Raw genomic sequence first — 22,050 nt, forward strand, 5'->3', positions numbered from 1 at the left:
CAAAAATCAACTCAGAACTATCATAACAATGTTTTTTAATCATACAAACTTACAAGAGGTATTCATAATTTTTGTTTATAAACAGTGTTTTGGGTTGAGTAGTTCTTTATTTTTAAAGTAGTCCAGCTATAAAAGATTTTAGCAAGTAACTATAAGTGGTAAAGTCATTTGAGACTTGTGAGCAAGCTGAGTTGCAGATGACAGCTAAATATGGCTTATCAGATGAGGCTAACTGAAATCCAAATAAGTGAATAAGCATATGAAGGCCTGAAAAAAGAATGGAAATGAAGCATGCAAATATAGGCGACGCCTCCACAGCCATAAACAAGCCATTTGCCATATTTAGGCCCTAATTTCTCTATCAAGACACTGAGTATGTATTAAGGTTCAATTAATTTCAACCTAATACAATTTATTAACATCTACTGTGTTAGTATCTACAATATTAATATTGTACATGTCTCCAGAGTGCTTAAAATCTGATAGAATCCAAAAGGCTAACATAGCGGAAAACAATTAAGATCAATACTGGATTTTCATTAACAAATACATGGCTTTTTTTCCCAAAAAAAAAAAAAAAAGTTTTTCAGAGTGCAAAGTAATGACTCAATTTTCAAAAACTGGAAAGGAATTCATGGAGAAATGCATGGTGGATAAAGCTGGATAGGAGGTAATCATGAAAAAGATTTCCATCTCAGATGAGAGCATCATGAGAAAAGTTATTGTCATCATGTTGTATGTAGCCTAACTGGAGGGCAGGCAATATCTCACCTCATCATAGTGAGAGAATACAAGACCATCTTATGCACACCCATACAGTTCCTAATTTTATCTTTCCCTTTCTTTCTGTTTCCTTTTTCATTCTTTCCTCCTTTCTATCTATTTTATATCCTTCCATCCTTACTTTCTTCCTCTTTCAAGCTACCCACTTCAAATCTATAGTTGAAGCAATGATTTCTGATATACATAAATGTACTTCTAGTTTTTTTTAGTGTTACAATGCAACCAAAAATATGAGTGAAAAGTTAGATGATAGATAAATAGAGGGATGATAAAGATAGATGCATATTTATCTCTCCATATATATATATATCTTGCCATATATATATAATCTCTTGCTATATATACATATATCTTGCTATATATATATGTCTTGCTATATATATGTATATATATATATGTATATATATATATCTTGCTACCACCCCAGTGTAGAAATCTCTCTCTCTATATATATATATCCATCTATATTTATATATGGGTATCAATATACCTACCTATATCTATATACCTATATACCTAGGTATCTATATATACCTATGTATAACTAGATATCTATCTCTATATGTACCTAGATATTTATATACCTAGATATCTCTCTATATATATATGGATATCTATATACCTACCTATATCTATATACCTATATACCTATATATACCTAGATATCTATATATACCTATGTATAACTAGATATCTATCTCTATATGTACCTAGATATTTATATACCTAGATATCTCTCTCTCTGTATATATATATATGGATATCTATATACCTATCTATATATTTATATATGGATAATCCCTATATCTCTCTCTATATATATATGTGTGTGTAGATACATATATATATCTACATCTATATCTATATATGGATATATATGGATAGAGATATAGATAAGTATATGTATCTACACACACACACATATACATATATATATAGAGAGAGAGAGAAGTTTCTATATTGTGTGATAGCAAGATATATATAGATAGGTGTGTGTGTATATATATATAGAGAGAGAGATTTCTACACTGGTGTGATAGCAAGAAGAAAAATAGATTATGTAGAAGTGATTATTATTTAGTCAGAATTCACTAAAATATTGAGAGTCATCTTTAAAAGGTCACCTGGCAGAATAATATATACAAACTAGCAAGGATCCCCTGGTTAACTGTGCCATTTCTTTAGGTCAGATATGTATAAACAAACAATTTATTGATATGTAATAATCAGGTTCTCTCTGTACTAAGACTTTCATAATAATTCAAAGGTTTCAGAAAATCACTTTAATTATATTGTTAATGGCATTTAACCTTTAACAAGATTAGAAGTATGCATTCAATCACTGTAATTAATCAATAAAATACTAATCCCAGATGCTTTTATTTAGACTATTTTTAAAAATCATCCTCATAAATTGTTCTGCCCTTAAGGAGAAGGGATTCAGTCATTACTCTTTCATGTGTATAGTGTACATAAAGATACTGCAGTGAGAAACTATATGATACAGTAAGTAATGTGTTTTTGCTTTTGAAGCCTCTGACCTTTCTCTTTATTCAGGAAGTGGTTAGATTCTTAATTATACTTCTTTACTTTTCATAATCTCTAGTCTCACTACCTGACATATAACATGTTTGCATATTCTTTATAAATAAAGCAGTACAATAAGAGCAGTTTTCTGTTTTATTCATAATGAAATCCCAAGCCTCAGTGGCTGGCACACAGTAGATGCTCTACTAATATTTGTTGAATTAATAAATGAGCACTTCGCCTTGGAAAGCAGGGCACTATGGAAGGCAGAGAACAAGAGTAATACTGCTGATTGTTTAGCTTTAAAACCCCTAAGCAAGTTATAAACTTTTATAAATATTGGATCATCCAACACTGGTTCATCCTATTCTGAAACTGACCGAAGTTTGCCAGCATGGGTTTGTGTTCAGATGGAGGAATAAAAGAGGGAGACTGGAAAGGAAAATCACTTGGGAAGCAAAGACAGATGCCATCAAGTGCCAATTAGAGAGCCCTTGGATATCCAGTGCCTACATAAAACAGACACTCAGATGCTGGATCAGTGAACCAACTATTGGCCACTCTAGACATGCCGTATGAATAAAAATGTGACTTGCCAAATTTCCAGAAATGTGGCATGCCACAGAATTAGACTAAGCTTTTCAGCTTCCAGTGGTCATAATCTAATCTGTGCATGGAAGTAAGCCCAATCATAAAACTATTTTCATCAGTGTTCTGATCTACTTACTTTCAATGACTCAATGCAAAAGTCCATTCTATATTCATGTATCATTTTAGAAATTATGAAGTGAAGCATCTGATGCTATAAAAATAATATGTTTATTTTCATTATCTAAATTATGATACCTAAATATATATGACCTTATATATATATAATCATCATAAGCACTCAAAATATCTATTAAAATGAAAATTATAAAAATATTTGCATTTAATTTTACAATTTACAGAAGACTTCTTATAGATTATCGCACTTTAAACTTACAATTTTAGGAAATATTAACTTTATTTTACAGATAGTGTAACTGAGTGTCACCTGTGATGATGAAAATAATAGTTTGAGAAACCAAAGTTATAGCATACTTTTTGTTAGTTCATACATATTTACTTCAGATAGTTTTACATGATTAAAAAAGAATATTTTAATTCTGCATCTTCACCTCTAAAACCTAGCATTTCTTCAAAGTCTAGATTCTCATTTGACATATTCTAGGAGTGTGAACTCAGACTATATATCCAACAAAGTTCAAAAATCCACTGAAATTGTTTTAAAACATTTTATTTATTTATTTAGGTCTAGATAAGGGATCTGACCAAAAAGTTCAGAACCTAAAAAAAATCAGAATCCTACACTACTTTCTAATGTAAGGAGCACTAAAATCTGCAGTTGAAAAATTCTAGCTTAATTCTAGTTCTTCATGGTCTAGAGGTACCATGGAAGTAACCATAATTCTTGTCCTGAGATGTTAATCGAGCAGTCAGTTAAATCAGGTGCCATTCATTATGTGGTCCTATCCATCTGAATTTGTTTCTGCCAATAAGTTGATTCATTTCTGTCAGTTGATTTTCAAGGAAAGGTTGCTCTGAGATCATCATTATAAATCTTCCAAGTTCTCAAAACTAATAAAATACAAATTGTTTTGTCAAACTGAAATTTAGATCATATTATTACCATGGATTTAGACATGGATCTTCAAGGGATATTGCAAGTAAAAAAAAAAAAAAAAAATCCAAATGTAGTCACTTGATCTTTGAACTAATCGTACTAATAGTACTATATTACAAACTAAGTGGCTTCCTATTCCCATGGTGCTCTGTACTTAAGATGTATCTGATTCTGTGAAGCAACCCCTGCTACACTGGTTTTTCTCTTAATAGGTTATTTTCATATTATCGAGGATCTATATTGTGAAAAATTATTGTCTGTCTCTGGCATGACGTTACATTTTAATTTAACTTTTATTTGTTGGAACTTTCACTTTATTTGTTGGAAAATGTAGTGGATTTAAAAATGTCTACATTTATTTAATCAGATTTATGATGTATTTTTGCATCTATAAAAATGAAATTAAATGCACTATTTCATATATTTTCTATTTCTGCTATTATATATTCTTTATTTGATGATAGGTTATATGACCATCAGGTAAATTATAAATCTTTCCTCCTTTCTCTCATCTTTATACCCTTGGACTCAGAACATATAAATTTAAAATTTCGGGTTTTTTTTTTTTTTTTCCTTGACAGCTGACTATGGCATACTGACTCATAGTCTCTTTTGCCATTTGTATCTATAATAAGGATAAATACCAAATGTTCCTAGCAGTATACCTACAAAAGAGGTTATATCTTTTATATAAAACAGACTCATAATACCAATTTGTAGTCATTAAATCTTTGGTAGTTAAACATAAAGTTTATCATATTATCTATAAGAAAGGAATTTAATTTCTTCTCTTTAAAGCATTTAAAGATTTCTGACTCATAGCATTTTTTTCAAAGCATGTTTAGTAGACATTCCAAATTTGATATAAATAACTATGTTTAAAAGTTACTCTTAAATTTACATTTGAACTTTTAAAAGTGATGTTAGCAGAGGCATTTAACTAGCAACAATTTGTTTGATTTGAGGTAAGCCTCAAATAAATATTTTTGTTTAATCTGTATGTCTCTGAGTAATTTATGTGCTACATGGCTTTAAATACTCAATTTTGTTTTCGGGTAATTATTTGTGAATCCATGCAGTTTACTTAACACCAAGTATAGCAGAATCACAGTCATGGCTTCTATTCATGAAAAGCCATGCATTTTTTTTTTTTTTTTCAGGGAGAGGAGATTTCCCAACAGATATTTAATTACAAATCCCTTAAAAGATTACTAGTAGTTGTGAGACATATCATTTTTCAACCTACAGCTAAGTAACTTTGAGATGCCTTTCATTGTCTTTATACTGCTTTGTATATGGATTCTTCTTTATGTTGTAAAAAGAAGGGTCAAAACATGTCTATAATGCTAACATTGGCATAAAAGTAGAAGATTAAACCACCTTGGCATGAGTAAAAGTGAAGCATTGTGAGATTAAAGTTGCCTCAATATCAGGTGAAGCTGGAATGGAAAAAAGTTCCTGCTATGATGCCAACAAGAGTAATTAAGCACTCTTAAAATTTTTTATTCAGTACTGCTCACCAAAATTACTAAATATAATTACTAATATTTCAAGTGCAAGTTCCATGGTGTAGAGATAAGTTTATCAATAGTTTAATTTTATTAACATGCTGCTGAAATTTCAAACAATTATGTGAAAAATAATGGTATGCTTGTAAGAAGTATGAAATAAAGTCCATTTCTGATCTTTTATCATTTTTGACTATACAATTCGAAGTCCGCTTTATCTAACTTTTACTCTAAAAAGATATGTCAGTTGTTTTTCTATTCATCAAAGTTATACAAGCCAAGTATCTTCAAAAAACTTTTATACTAATATATCCCCAATGCCTAGAGCAATGAATGATATTTAATGTTGTTTCATATATATCAGTTGAATGAGTTAATTTTAATAATCAGCATTTGTAGTTTCAAATCACATATGACTTAATATCTGCTTGGAAAAACATACATCAGTTTCTAATAAATTTCCTTTTATGTATAAGCAGGTACGCCTAAAATTATTTTCCTCTTATTATTTTTACTTTTTTTTAAATGAAGGCATAACATTAAAAATCTGTTTGAAAAGTCTAGTTTTACTATTGGGTCAAAATGGTCTTCAACAAATTTTTACAACCCTGACAATTTTTTTGAAATTATCTAGGGTAAAAGAATAACTAAAATAATTAATTATTTTACCCTTACCTCAACACTCTCTATCATTATCACACTAGAAAATATATGTATCTATTCCCTTCACATTGATTAAAATCTGATTTTATTTTTACACTTTTTTTTTAATCTTTGAAACTGGAATGTAAGCATCCAGTTTCTCATGTACCATCAAGGATCTTCATGAGTTTTTAAGAAAATATAGCCCAGAACTCTGATCCTGCCTTTAGAGAGGGATCTTGCTAGAGCACAGAAAAATAATTGGGCCTAGCAGTCTGTAAACAGGATCTTTCACTTTGCTCACATGAATCCAAACTCCTAAATTCCAGGCACTGAGTTCACTTGCAAGATTGATGAGGTATGCAAAACACTGTAGCCTGTTTAATATTCTAGCGGGGTAGATATTCATGAACAATATGAATATAAAGTGAAAAATGGCAAAGAGAAGTACTGAGATTCTAGGGAAAAGGAGAGTTAAGAAGACAAAGTAGGGGGATTAAAGAGGTTTAGCAGACATTGAGGGCCTAATATGTCACGAAAAAGAGGTATTAACAATTATAGCAGATGCACTTTGGAGGCAATAAACAGGTTTTCAAGTTAGAAGAAAAGGTACATAAAGTAATGTGCTGCATTAATCCAGACAAGGGATGATAAGAACCTGAATGAAGACAACACTTACTTTCTCATTAAGAAGAAAAAAGTTGGGAGACAGTAGACAGGGCTCCAATAATGCTGTGCTAGTCTAAGTGTGAATGTTGTAAAGAATCTTAAATATTCAAATACCAAGGAAGGGGTTGGTTCTTATGGGTACTTTCACTTTCCAAATCACAATTCTTTCTCAAAGCTTTAGGCTCGGTTCGAATAATTGACCTTCATATTAACAGGAACAACTGAAAAGATTCTGTTCTCTTTTCCTGATCATTTTAAAAATGCTTTGGTCTCTTTTAGCTGGGCCTGCCATAAGCTTAACAGCTCAAGATTAAAGTTTCTATTAGTGCCTCTTTTCTATGGTGTAGAAGTTTGAAAGACTAGGTTGAGCCAGTATGCCATTTGAGCTTTGAGTGTTCTAATGAGTCTCTAAAAGTCGCAGCATGGTGCGCAGGATATTGAATGGCAGAAAAATATATTAGACCAGGAGATGCCTAGTTTTCAGAGTCAGATGTGCTCTCTAAATTGCAGATTAGGGAAAACTGTTTAATCTCATTTTGTTGGCAATTGTGAATTTGGACTAATAATATTAAAGGGTTGTGTGAACATTTGTTTAAAGGATACATATTCACATATTAGATAAAATAATGTGTCATAGCAACATCTCTGGGATGAAAACATTACACATGTTTACTGAGTGTGATTTCTCTTGCCAGCCCTCCTGTAGAAAAATCTAATAGAAACAGGAAAAATAAATTTCCAAAGGCTTTCCCTTTGCATATGCTGTTCCCTCTTTGCATATGCTGTTCCCCCTTGATGCTTCCCCTTTGCATATGCTATTCCTTTGTGTATGCTGTTCCCCCTTGCTGCTTCCCTTTCTCATCTCCTTAGCTTCTTGATTTCTTGTGATCTCAGCTTAGACACCACTTCCTTCAAGAAATTTTCTTAAAGGCTAAACTCTATGGTCTTTCTGAGGGTTCCAGTAGCCTCTGTGTTTCATTAAATTGACCTGTAATAACTTGTTTCCTTTTTAGAATCAGACATTACCCTGTGAGTTTATTGAGAACAGAAAATATTTCTGACCTCACTATTTCCTTTCTTAATGCCGAACATAGTGACAGGCTCATTGTAAACATCAAAACATATTCGCTGATGAACTGACTCATGGGATAAAGCTACCCTAGAAGACAAATGATAAAAATAATCCCATCGTGTCATCAAATATGATAGGCTTATATCTATAGTGCATAATTATTTTATAAGTTACTTGATAGTCTGTGGTTCTAATACCGACTACAAAACATTATATCTTTGGATTACTGTCGGGTACTTCTAACTCTGTAAGTAGGGACATTACTTAATGTCTGTACTTACTGGAACCAGGGAGAGTAAGCCATACAGGTATACTTCTGGTAAGTCTAGTTCTAATTGAAATTATAATGGTTCCCCAAGCAGGTTACTAGAGGACTTTGAAAGTGTCAATGAGAGAACAAGCAGGTTTTTACTTAATTTGACTACCTAGTTCTTAGACACAGATCCAATTGGTCTTAATTGGCCCGGTTGGCCTAATGTTATTATTATTTAATCACAAATAACTTCAGATATTGGTTAACCTCATGTTTAACACCTAGATTTAAATCCAAAATGTCATGCTCACTTGTTTATTTATTTTTATTTATACTAGTAATCCTTGTTCTAGAATAGCGAGAAGTGCAGCTATATTTGTTCTTTAACAACTTACTTAAAGAATACTTGATTTTACTTTTACCATTATTTATCTTTGCCTCTCCTCCCTGGGCTGCTGCTGTTAAAATTAATTTGCATTTCAGGCCTCAGGACTTTATATTGCTATTAGAGTTATGAAATGTTTTTACTCAGCACAACTAAGAGCTGATGTTTTACCTCCCACTAATGGACCTTTAATTAGGCACTGTAATGAACCATTCTGTCATTCCTTCTTTTATAGAGAGAAGATTTTGTATATGCAAGATACAATTTTGACAGAACACCAGGTCCACTGAACCTTGTCGGCTTACATCTAATAGATCCTAAATTTATTATGTTTTTGTCAGCTGTTGAATTTGTCATTTTAATGCCACTGTCCACAGACTTATTATGCTGCCAAAAAAACAGTATCACCATACGCAAGAATGTTTGTTGACATCTTGATCAACAACTCCTGGGGTCCAATTCTAACTATAATATTACTACTTTGGGAACTTGAGCAAGTTATTTAACCTCTGTCTAAGGATTAATTGGTTAATTTTAATAAGTGCTTTGCAGTAAAAGGTGGGAAGTGCTCTGACTACTAATAGTGATAATAAAATTATAATGCAGCTCTTTATAAAGCATCAGGCTACCTCAGACTGTGATTCTATTAAGTTGTCAATTAAAACATAAGCTAACTGAATTTATTCTTTGGAAGGATCCAAACTGCTATACAAACTATGGCCACATATTTTTAAACTTAGTTTAAAAAAATTAAGAATACTGTTGTTTCAACTAATGAAAAAATAAAAACAAGAGGGGAAAATGACATGTTCTATGTTGCTCTACCAATTGGGAACCAAAAGACAGAGGAGAAAATACTAGCTCTAGTTGAACCACATACAGTTACAAGATCGTTGAACACTGATTAAATGTAATTTTACATTTAAAGTAAATTGATTTTAAATTGATGTTCTTTTGTTAACATTTATTGAAATCATTTATTTTTATTTATGTATTTATTTGTGTGATTCATTGTTCATTTGGCAAGTGCCATTGTTGGTTGTAGTCTCAAAAAGATCCCAGACAAGTAAGGGGAATGTACATAATCAATAGGTAAAAATGATCAGAGTCAGAAGAGTAGGGAGAGTTTGATTCAAACTGAGAATTTGAACAATTTCAAAAAGAAAATGGTGTTTAAGCTGAGCAGAGTCACAATGTCAGGGAAGCTGGCTCTATATAGGGAAGGGCAATTGGTGTGGTTTTACTAGAATAAAGGAGAGGCTGCAGACCTAGGATGGATAGTAATAGGGGTCTTCATTAAGTGGGATAGTAGTATTGTCCTTCATTTGCATGGAATCATTTGGGGTCATGACAATGGTGGAACAGAAAATAAACACATATGAGTTAGTGGGTGGAAGTTGTGTTGAGATAGTCTGCTGTGTTGTGAGGAGGGGAATGAGAGTGGTGAAGATGTGAGCAATACATGAGAAAGGATAATTAGTGTTATTTATTTATTTATTTATTCATTTATTTACTGAGATGAGTGTTGCTCTGTTGCCCAGGCTGGAGTGCAGTGGTGTGATCTCGGCTCACTGCAAGCTCCACCTCCTGGGTTCACGCCATCATCCTGCCTCAGCCTCCCTAGTAGCTGGGACTACAGGCGCCCGCCACCACGCCCGGCTAGTTTTTTGTATTTTTAGTAGAGATGGGGTTTCACCGTCTCTAGACCAGGATGGTCTCGATTTCCTGACCTCATGATCCGCCCGCCTCAGCCTCTCAAAGTGCTGGGATTACAGGTGTGAGCCACTGCGTCCAGCTAATTAGTGTTATAAAATAATATAGGGATGTATGGTTGTAACCAGGTTGTATTTTCATATAAACTTCTGGCCTGTGATGCACATCATTTAAGAAATAAGTTAGGTACTGTGAAAAGGAACATTGGCCTAGGGTAGGGGCATCCACATATGTCAAGGAAAGGCTAGCCTAATATGATAAGAATAAACATTTGGAAAATAAACTACTTAAAAATAAATGTTTTCTTGCTTCTGCAGAAGAGGCCCCTCTGTACCATCAGAGGCAAGATACTAAGTGTTACGCTTGATTCTCAAATAAGCCGATGATTATAGCTTGATTCTGTGCTGTTTCATGTAGTTCCTAAAATGACCAAAGACCTAGGCCCGTCTGTGTGAAAATTCAATGATATTTAATGTAACTTTTGGGGGTGTGACCTGAGCCCTGAAGCTAAATTGCCTGGTTTGAATCTTGGCTCTCACAAATGCTAAATAGGTAATATTCAGAAGCCTATTTATTTTTTCCTGGTGTCCTCTTCTGTAATGAGAGTAAAAACAATATCTAGTTTATTGGCAGGATTAAATGAATTAATAAAACTAATGCAAAAAAGGAATTAACTACAAGTGTCCTTGGGTGTAGAAAAATCTCAATAAATGTGACTGTGATAGAAAGCAATTTTATTGTGAATAAAATGAACTGTGACTGACCTTTTGAGAATAGATACTTTGGGGCAAAGAAAGGGAGCATGGAGATACATTAGTAATAATCCAGGCAAGAGATACTGGTAGAATGGAGTGGTGAGAAGTATTCAGATGCTGAGTATATTTAAAGGTAAAATTGAGAGTGAAAACAGGAGGTTAAAAAAAAGGGGGGTCAAAAAAATTCAATTATTTTAGTCTGGACAGTGAGTATATTTTCTTTTAAAGAGATAGAAAAGACTATAGTACAAATTGAGCATCTCTAATTGGAAAGTCTGAAATGTAAAATATTCCAATATCCAACAGTTTTTAGTGCCAACATGATGCCACAAGTGCAAAATTTCACACCTGACCTCCCGTAATGAGGGCAGAAGATTAGTAAAAAATACATATAAAATTACCTTCAGGCTATGTGTATAAAGTGTATATGAAACAGGAATTTTGTATTTAGACTTTTGTTCAATCCCCAAGATACCTCATTATACAGATGGACATATTCTAAAATTCGAAAAAATCTGAAATCCAAAATACTTCTGGTCTCGAGTATTTCAGATAAAGGATATCCAGCTCGTTGAAAAATCTTGGGGTAAAAGCAAATCAGTATAAATTAGAGTAATAACAAGCTGTCGAATAGACAATTAGGTATAAAAACCTGGAATTCAGGAAATAGGTTAAGCAGGATATGTACATTTACAGTCATTAGTATTTGGATGATGTTTAAAAAAACATGCAATTGGGTAAAATTGCCGAGGCAGTAGGTCTCAATTTTGGTTGCGTGTGTGAAACATCTGAAAGATTTAAATAATATAGATACCCCAACACAGGCTAGAGGAGTGAAAATCTTTGTAGACGATGTTTTAAGAAGGACGAAATGATTAACTGCTGAAAGTAGATGTAAAATAAGAATTGAGATTTGATCATTACATATGGCAACATGGAGGACATTAAATAAAATCAATTAACTTGACTTTCATAAAAGATATTTCAGCAGAACAGCAAAGACAAAAACCTGACAGGTGGGATCAAAGAAAAAATATAAATGGAAGAATTGTGGAGAACAACTATATTTTCAAGTAATGCTTCTGTGAAAAAAGAGAAGGAGAGAGCAGAAAAATAAGGTTATTACAAAAAAGAGATGTGGGCACAAGTGAAGGTTTTTTCTAGAAAGAACTTGGCAGACAGGAAAATAGTCATAAAGCAGGAGAAAGAGAGAACAATTGTGGGAGATGTGTTCATGAGTAGCCAAGAGGGGTCAGGACTTGAGATGGAGAGCACAGGATTAGATGTAGCCTGGGGTTCCTAGTAACAAGAAGAAAGACAAGCACATGGGCATAGGAGAAAGAAGCTGGGGGGATGTGCTAGTGTGAGTTTGCAGCAGCTCTCTTTAGATGGTTTCTATTCATATCAATGAAATATAAAGCAAGTTTCTCAGCTGAGGGTAAAGTTAGGGAGAAAGCACTGGAGGTTTCATGAGAAGGAAAAGGTGTGACACAGACATCTAGGGGAGCGGGAGCATCAATGGATTAGGGAACTACATAGAAAGCCTTAGTAAGTGCCCATTTGAAATTAGTGATAGAACTGAACTGAGGCCAACCAATATAATTATGTGTTTTTCTTCAGTTGCATTCGCCTATGGGATGTCAATTCAGGACAGATGGAGAATTGGATTTAACTATGGTTATGATTTGCTAAGAAGTGGAAAAGAGGGGAAGAGAGAGGAAGGGAGCTGAGGGTGTACACAGGGAATGGTTATAATAATGGACCATGCAATCGAAGCTGAGGGAGGAAGAAAGATAAAATCTTTACAATAAGAGAAAGGTGAAGAATGGGTAAATAATTGTTGGAGTGACACAGACTGAACCTGAAAAATAGGGGATGGCTAAAATTAAGATAATGGAAGGAGTGGATACAGGAAATCAGAAGATTAACGTAAACATCAAAGCTGGCTTCTGGGTGTTGTTTTACTTACAGTACTGACATCTGTCTCCGGTGTATTCTGGCTGGCAGTGGCAGTAAGGCTGGTTTCCAGCAGTCACAATGCAGGTTCCTCCATTTTGACAAAAATCTTCACAGACTGTCTTACCACAGTTTGGCCCAGTGAAACCCAGTGCACAACTGCAGGTGGGTCTCCCTATTGGAAGCAATAAGTAATAAAAAGCAAATTATTCGACCAAAATAGTTTATTTTCAAGGAATTTTCATGGGATAAAAGTTGAGAAGCCAGGTTTCTGGCCAAGGTCTGTCCACGATTTACTCTGTGACTTTAGGCAGTAACAATACTTCTTTGGGTCTCAGTTTTTCATATGTTCAAGGAAATCTAGGTTAGAAGATATCCAAGTTTCAATTCAGTAAAATAATCAAAGATCGTTTTATGAATAATTAATTATACTTGCATGCATGTATTGTTTGCTTAAAGTACTTCTTATTTTTACTTCTGTTCTCATATCCATTTGGCCCTTCCAATTATTTTTATTCTACTCATATGTGATAATACAGATTATATTTTCATTAGAACCTAAAATACAATTTCACATTGTTCAAACATCATCTACCAACCACCGCTGAATCTACATAAAACATTAGATTACACGTTATAAATAAATCTTGTAATAAGTTTAAAGTAGACATGTAATTTATAATAATTAGATTTAGTAACATTAACTACTCTATTTGACTTAAATACACATACTGTGGTTAGTACATAAGTGCTAAATCTTATTTTGTCTAATTTTGATATTGTTATTCATGAGAATGGACTGTACTTGTAGTCTAGTAAATAATAGGATGACTTAGAAGTTTACCATGAACAACACATAAGATCAAATATGACAGATCACCTTTGACTATTTTTCTTTATTTACTCTGTGGGGACTATCATCAGGATGAAAGGTGAACAATCCTGTGTGGTGTTTTCAACACAACACAGTTAACTCTTGTATATTAGGAATAAGTTTCTCTAACTGCTCAGACTGTCAAGGACTGAGTACAAAATGAAATATGGAACTAGCTCTGTAGGAGACGAGAAGAAAAAAGAAAAAATGAACGGATATCATTTAAATGGTAAAATAATAAGTTTCAAAGTTTGCAAAAATGTAAAGAAACAACATGAAAGAGCATGAGAGAGACTTAGTTATAGATTTCAGTGAACTAAGACTCAGACAATATCACTCAGTTGACTAGCATTAGAGAATATTCAAGCCATCTCTCTCTTATCTTTGTCTTATCTTTGTAGACCTAGAGAATATTCATGCCATTTCTCTGTCATCTTTGTAGACACAGAAGTGTAATTAAACTGATTAGAGAAATGCATGAGTGTAAATCTAAGACTTAAGTGTGAAAATGATATAATTTTCTCTATTGCTATAGATTCTACATTGAAGAAGTCTAAATCTTTTGAGAAACATTCCTCAGTGAATACAATGCTTACAAATAAAATTCATATACATTTTTAAGAAAATGAGTGAATTGAGGCTCCATAACTTATTTACTTTGAAAGGACTCTACATGCTCAAAAATGCTAGAGACTGATGCTCTAAATGAGCAAAGTAATATACATTTTTATGGTGAGTAATATTTCTTTAAAACTTAGCATTTATGAATGTTATTAGTTTGGTGGCAGATAAATGCCTATTAATGGCCTGAGAAGGTAAATTTTATATACGTTAAATGCTGAGTAATCTCATATTTTTTTGTTGCCAAAAATGTTCACTAACTTCTAGTAGATATTTTCCTTAAAATGGCAATGCATTTTTCTAGTTCTTGTTGATATAGACATACAATATCTTCATTGGCACATTAGTAGGTGAAAAACAAAGCTACAGGACAACAAAACAAATAATGGTAGTAAATGAAGAGGTTAATAATTGTTGGAACGTGATTAATGAAAAAAACAAGAGCCCAAAGCAACAGAAGTAATTATTCAATTACAGTCAATAGATGCCTTACAGAGATATAGAACAAGTAAATAGCAATAAAAATTACCATGAGCAAAACAATGAAATAAACAGTGCATAAAGTATAAAAACAATTAAAGTACATTAGAACAATCTGAAAAGGTGCCACACAAACATATGATGTGATCACTGTGGATTCTTTGTTTCCTATGTGTTTTTCTTTTTTTGTTTAAATTAGGGTTGGAAAAAGAAGTAAAATGATACAAGTGTGAAAGAAACAAACGGTACCTGCTGAGGTACTTGAAAATTCTTCTATCCCCGTCACTCAGAGAAATGACACTGAGCTTTCATAGTTTTGTCTCATTTACAGCTGTTTTGAAACTACAGCAGAGTGACTAGGTTGTCCACAGCTAGCATATATCTTAGATCATTCAGAATGCAGCTGAATTATTTTAAAAGTTCTTATTTCTCTTCCTTTGAAGAGCGGATTTCTTTTTCACAAGTAGAAATCTTCATATTCAGGGGAATATTATCTAACAGAAATTATTTGGTGATACAGCTGATCTTTTGTTTGCTGATGGGAAATGAACCTTCTGTTGCAGAATTGTATAATGGGCCCTATTTGCTGTTTTCAAGAATCTCTCTAGGTGCACCCTAAGACATTGGATTGGATTCATTTACAGAGATTTTTAGGTAGCAGAATTTGATTTTGATACTTGAAAAAGAAACAGTCCTGTTACAATGATTAAGGTATAGATTTGTAGCAGCGATGCATCCAGGGAGCTGGGGAGTTGACAGCCTACAAGGGTAGCACAATCTGAAAGAGCATTAGTTGACCTTAGGAAAGAAGGGGAGGCTCCATACCTTATGTTTCCGGGCTCTAAATCAGTCTAGTTTTGACAGTTTCCTTAGCTCAGACACTAAGAATAAGGTTTTCGGACTGTCTAGATTCATAGCCAATGAGTGTCAAGTACTGGTTGTGGAACCATGGGGAAATATGTGTTTGTATCCCTGTCTATAAAATCAACATAATAATACTACCTACCTCATGGAGTTGTTTGGGAGAATCATGTAGAATAAATTAGATAACACATGTGAAGCATTTCTAACTGTACCAGTCACATAGAAAGCACAGTTATATTTTAGCTCTGATTATTATTATTGTTATTGTTATTATTTATTGAGTGAGATTCACCTTTTTTAGGTAGGACTTATTCTGTGGTTATGTCTACCAAGGTACTTAACAGTTTAAGCAAATCATTCTGAAACTTTTATTAAATTTTATGTTTTATCTCCATTATTTATTTAAGATAAAATTAAATTTGAATTTACTTTTATGGTAGTGATGGGCTAGAGCTGAAATTCTCAATCAACTTTACTCTCAGGGTCTAACATTTTTAGACTTTGAAGAATGAGCCTTCCCCCTTTAGCTTCTAAATATGCTCAATTCTATCTTTCCAAAGGAAAGAACACATACTACAACAGCAAACAAACCAAAAAGCAAATCTAATATCTTCCGAGTCTATCTATTTGTACAAATTTTAATTTTGGTAAATCCTTGAGTTTCTTCAAAGGACAATTATACTCTCTGCTCCCAATTTGATGAATATGTGACAGAGTAAAATATTCAATCATAAAAATCACATTCCAATCCTTCACTGAAGGTACAGCTTTTTTTAATATAAAAAATAATGTATCTTAATATATTATTTTATTTGTGCTCTCGGAAAACAGGCCAGAACCCTCAATATGAATGTATTCCTCATATAAACTGATTTTAATTCTTTGGTGGTAAGAAAGGTTTAAGAATAATGTGTAGTGTTGCTTATATATATATATATATACATATATATACACACACACACACATATGTATATGTATTTTCTGTAGTTTATAAATATTCTGTACTTTATATAAAGTACAGAAAAAATCAAAATGCATTAGAATATGTATACTAATATATGAATACATATGCAATAGTGTGCATGTATGTGTATGTGTGTGTATATATACACATATACATATATATACATATATACATATATATATACACACACACTATTTCAAAACTCACCTCTAATCACTTCCTCACTGAATCCATTAATTACTTCTCAATCATTATCTTCTTCTTCAAATTTTCTCTTTGATTACACAATGTTGACTAATATCTCTACCTGGAAGATCTTTCTCCAGTGGCTTCTCAAACACTAGCTTTATTGATTTCTGGTTTTTTTTTTTTTTTTCTGACTGCCTTTTTGTACAATTGTCTTTATGTTTTCTCTTTCTGTCTCTCAAAAAGTGTTCTTCCAAACTTCTTTCTGGTGATATTACCCAATTTTATGGCTTAAATATTTATCTTTCTGTGTAAATGCCTCTGTTTCAATTTTCTGATTCTGGGCTCATTCTTCTTGCTAAACTTCAGACCTTTAATTTTACTCCTTGTATGTTTCCATGTTGATGTCTCTGGACAGTTGGTAAGTTCATCGATTCCTCCCACTCCCTAAAAGAGTAAACTTTGTCCTCCATGGCATACATACTTTCACTAGACCACAGCTGCTTTTAGTGTTAGGTCTACTTCATGTTCAAGTTGCACTCAGTTAGCAAAGTGCTTTGCTAGATAATTACTATGATGGTTCATTTTATGTGTCAACTAGCCTGGGCAAAGGGATGCCAAAGTAGCTGGTAAAATATTACTTCTGAGTGTGTCTGTAGATGTGGTTGTGGAGGAGATTGGCATTGGAATCAGCAGACCAAATAAGAAAGATATTTTCCTCACCAGTGTGGGTGGGCATCATCAAATTCATTGAAGGCCCAAATAGAATAAAGGTGGAGGAAAGGTGAATTCTCTTTCTTGATCTGGGATGTCCATCTTCTCCTGGCTGAGGACATCAGAGCTCCTGGTTCTTGAGCCTTCAGACTCAAAGACTTACACCAGAATTGCTTCCTCCTCCCACCCAGTTGCTCAGGTCATTGGCCTTAGACTGGGAGTTACACAATTGGCTCCCTTAGTTCTCAGATTTTTAGACTTGGACTGAATCACACGACTGCCTTTGCTGGTCCTTGAGTGTGCAGACAGTATACCATTGAACTAACTCCTCAGGCTCCACAAGCATATGTGCCAATTCCCATTATAAATCCCCTTCATATATATATGGACATACACACATATATATCATATTGGTTCTTTTTCTTTGGATGATACAAATATATATGCATAAAATGAATGGAGATTAGTTCTGTTTATTTATACTGTTTTGCTTCATAGATAGAAATTCTTTACATATATCTTCTAAAATGTTCCAGCAATTGGTCATACCACAAAGTCATAAAAATAAACTCTTATTTATTTAATTTATTTGAGATGGGGTCTAGCTCTGTTGCCCAGGCTGGAGTGCAGTGGCACAGTCTTGGCTCACTGCACCCTCTGCCTCCCAGGTTCAAGCAATTCTCCTGCCTCAGCCTCTCGAGTAGCTGGAACTACAGGCACCTGCCACCATGCCCGGCTATTTTTTTGTATTTTTAGTAGAGGTGGAGTTTCATTATGTTGGCCAGGCTGGTCTCAAATTCCTGACATCGTGATCCTCCTACCTCAGCCTCCCAAAGTGCTGAGATTACAGGTGTGAGCCACCACACCTAGCCCATAATAATAAACTCTTACAATTTAACTTGATAACAAATAATAGCTAATGTCAAATATGGTGAAGATGTAATTAAAATCACTAATCATATATAAAAATAATAAATATTTTTTAATAAAAAATCTTTTTTTATTATACTTTAAATTCTAGGGTACATGTGCACAACATGCAGGTTTGTTACATATGTATACACGTGCCGTGTTGGTGTGCTGCACCCATTAACTCATCATTTACATGAGGTATATCTCCTAATGCTATCCCTCCCCACTCCTCCCACCCCACGACAGGCCCCAATGTGTGATGTTCCCCTTCCTGTGTCCAAGTGTTCTCATTATTCAATTCCCACCTATGAGTGAGAACATGTGGTGTTTGGTTTTTTATTCTTGCAATAGTTTGCTGAGAATGATGGTTTCCGGCTTCATCCATGTCCCTACAAAGGACATGAACTCATCCTTTTTTATGGCTGCGTAGTATTCCATGGTATATATGTGCCACATTTTCTTAATCCAGTCTATCACTGATGGACATTTGGGTTGGTTCCAAGTCTTTGCTATTGTGAATAGTGCCACAATAAACATATGTGTGCATGTGTCTTTATAGCAGCATGATTTATAGTCCTTTGGGTATATACCCAGTAATGGGATGGCTGGGTCAAATGGTATTTCTAGTTCTAGATCCTTGAGGAATTGCCACACTGTCTTCCACAATGGTTGTTCGTGGGACTGTAAACTGGTTCAGTGTAAAAGTGTTCCTATCTCTCCACATCCTCTCCAGCACCTGTTGTTTCCTGACATTTTAATGATTGCCATTCTAACTGGTGTGAGATGATATCTCATTGTGGTTTTGATTCGCATTTCTCTGATGGCCAGTAATGAGCATTTTTTCATATGTCTGTTGGCTGCATAAATGTCTTCTTTTGAGAAATGTCTGTTCATATCCTTTGCCCACTTGTTGATGGGGTTCTTTTTTTCTTGTAAATTTGTTTGAGTTCTTTGTAGATTCTGGATATTAGCCCCTTGTCAGATGAGTAGATTGCAAAAATTTTCTCCCATTCTGTAGGTTGCCTGTTCACTTTGATAGTAGTTTCTTTTGCTGTGCAGAAGCTCTTTAGTTTAATTAGATCCCGTTTGTTAATTTTGGCTTTTGTTGCCATTGCTTTGGGTGTTTTAGACATGAATTCCTTGACCATGCCTATGTCCTGAATGGTATTATAGCCTAGGTTTTCTTCTAGGGTTTTTATGGTTTTAGGTCTAACATTTAAGTCTTTAATCCATCTTGAATTAATTTTTGTATAAGGTGTAAAGAAGTGATCCAGTTTCTGCTTTCAACATATGGCTAGCCAGTTTTCCCAGCACCATTTATTAAATAGGGAATCCTTTCCCTATTTCTTGTTTTTGTCAGGTTTGTCAAAGATCAGATGGTTGTAGATGTGTGGTATTATTTCTGAGGGTTCTGTTCTGTTCCATTGGTCTATATCTCTGTTTTGGTATCTGTATCATGCTGTTTCGGTTACTGTAGCCTCGTAGTATAGTTTGAAGTCAGGTAGCATGATGCCTCCGGCTTTGTTCTTTTGGCTTAGGATTATCTGGCAATGCGGGCTCTTTTTTGGTTCCATATGAACTTTAAAGTAGTTTTTTCCAATTCTGTGAAGAAAGTCATCAGTAGCTTGATGGGGATGGCATTAAATCTATAAATTACCTTGGGCAGTATGGCCATTTTCACGATATTGATTCTTCCTATCCATGAGCATGGAAATTTCTTCCATTTGTTTGTGTCCTCTTTTATTTCGTTGAGCAGTGGTTTGTATTTCTCCTTGAAGAGGTTCTTCACATCCCTTTTAAGTGGGATTCCTAGGTATTTTATTCTCTTTGAAGCAATTGTGAATGGTAGTTCACTCATGATTTGGCTCTCTGTTTGTCTGTTATTGGTATATAAGAATGCTTGTGATTTTTGCACATTGATTTTGTATCCTGAGACTTTGCTGAAGTTGCTTATTTGCTTAAGGAGATTTTGGGCTGAGACGATGGGGTTTTCTAAATATACAATCATGTCACCTACAAACAGGGACAATTTGACTTCCTCCTTTCCTAATTGAATACCCTTTATTTCTTTCTCCTGCCTGATTGCCCTGGCCAGAACTTCCAACACTATGTTGAATAGGAGTGGTGAGAGAGGGCATCCCTGTCTTGTGCCAGTTTTCAAAGGGAATGCTTCTAGTTTTTGCCCATTCAGTATGATATTGGCTGTGTGTTTGTCATAAATAGCTCTTATTATTTTGAGATACATCCAATCAATACCTAATTTATTGAGAGTTTTTAGCATGAAGGGCTGTTGAATTTCGTCAAAGGCCTTTTCTGCATCTATTGAGATAACCATGTGGTTTTTGTCTTTGGTTCTGTTTATGTGCTGGATTACGTTCATTGATTTTCATATGTTGAATCACCCTTGCATCCCAGAGATGAAGCCCACTTGATCATGGTGGATAAGCTTTTTGATGTGCTGCTGGGTTCGGTTTGCCAGTATTTTATTCAGGATTTTTGCATCGATATTCATCAGGGATATTGGTCTATAATTCTCTTTTTTTTGTTGTGTCTCTGCCAGGCTTTGGTATCAGGATGATGCTGGCCTCATAAAATGAGTTAGGGAGGATTCCTTCTTTTTCTATTGATTGGAACAGTTTCAGAAGGAATGGTACCAGCTCCTCCTTGTACTTCTGATAGAATTCGGCTGTGAATCTGTCTGGTCCTGTACTTTTTTTGGTTGGTAGGCTATTAATGATTGCCTCAATTTCAGAGCCTGTTATTGGTCTATTCAGGGATTCAACTTCCTCCTGGTTTAGTCTTGGGAGGGTGTATGTGTCCAGGAATTTATCCATTTCCTCTAGATTTTCTAGTTTATTTGCATAGAGGTGTTTATAGTATTCTCTGATGGTTGTTTGTATTTCTGTGGGATCGGTGGTGATATCCAGCTCATCATTTTTTATTGCGTCTATTTGATTCTTCTTTTTTTCTTTATTAGTCTTGCTAGCAGTCTATCAATCAGTTTTGTTGATCTTTTCAAAAAACCAGCCCCTGGATTCATTGATTTTTTTGAAGGGTTTTTTGTGCCTCTAACTCCTTCAGTTCTGCTCTGATCTTAGTTATTTCTTGCCTTCTGCTAGCTTTTGAATGTGTTTGCTCTTGCTTCTCTAGTTCTTTTAATTGTGATGTTAGGGTGTCAATTTTAGATCTTTCCTGCTTTCTCTTGTGGGCATTTAGTGCTATAAATTTTCCTCTACACGCTGCTTTAAATGCATCCCAGAGATTCTGGTATGTTGTGTCTTTGTTCTCATCGGTTTCAAAGAACATCTTTATTTCTGCCTTCATTTCGTTATGTACCTAGTAGTCATTCAGGAGCAATAATAAATATTATTAAGATCTATATTTTATTTAAACATTGTATTTCTCATAAGAAAAATGGAAATGTCTTGGAATCTCATAGAGTTCTTTAAATTTCGCTTATATCACATGTCCCTTACATAGCAAAATCTGTCTCAGTAAAAATGGCT

The 22,050-nt window shown here is 34.0% G+C and overlaps 1 protein-coding gene across 1 annotated transcript in view; it reads right to left on the reverse strand.

Annotated features, from left to right (window-relative positions):
- LRP1B (LDL receptor related protein 1B) overlaps window positions 1–22,050 on the reverse strand; it is a 1,896,287-nt gene that overhangs the window by 52,108 nt on the left and 1,822,129 nt on the right. The window contains exon 84 of the mRNA XM_054478394.2: window positions 12,943–13,104. Within this exon, the coding sequence (XP_054334369.1) occupies window positions 12,943–13,104 (162 nt within the window). The remainder of the gene's footprint in view (window positions 1–12,942; window positions 13,105–22,050) is intronic.

This window comes from Pongo pygmaeus, chromosome 11, assembly GCF_028885625.2.
Source record: "Pongo pygmaeus isolate AG05252 chromosome 11, NHGRI_mPonPyg2-v2.0_pri, whole genome shotgun sequence".
Lineage (NCBI taxonomy): Eukaryota > Metazoa > Chordata > Mammalia > Primates > Hominidae > Pongo > Pongo pygmaeus.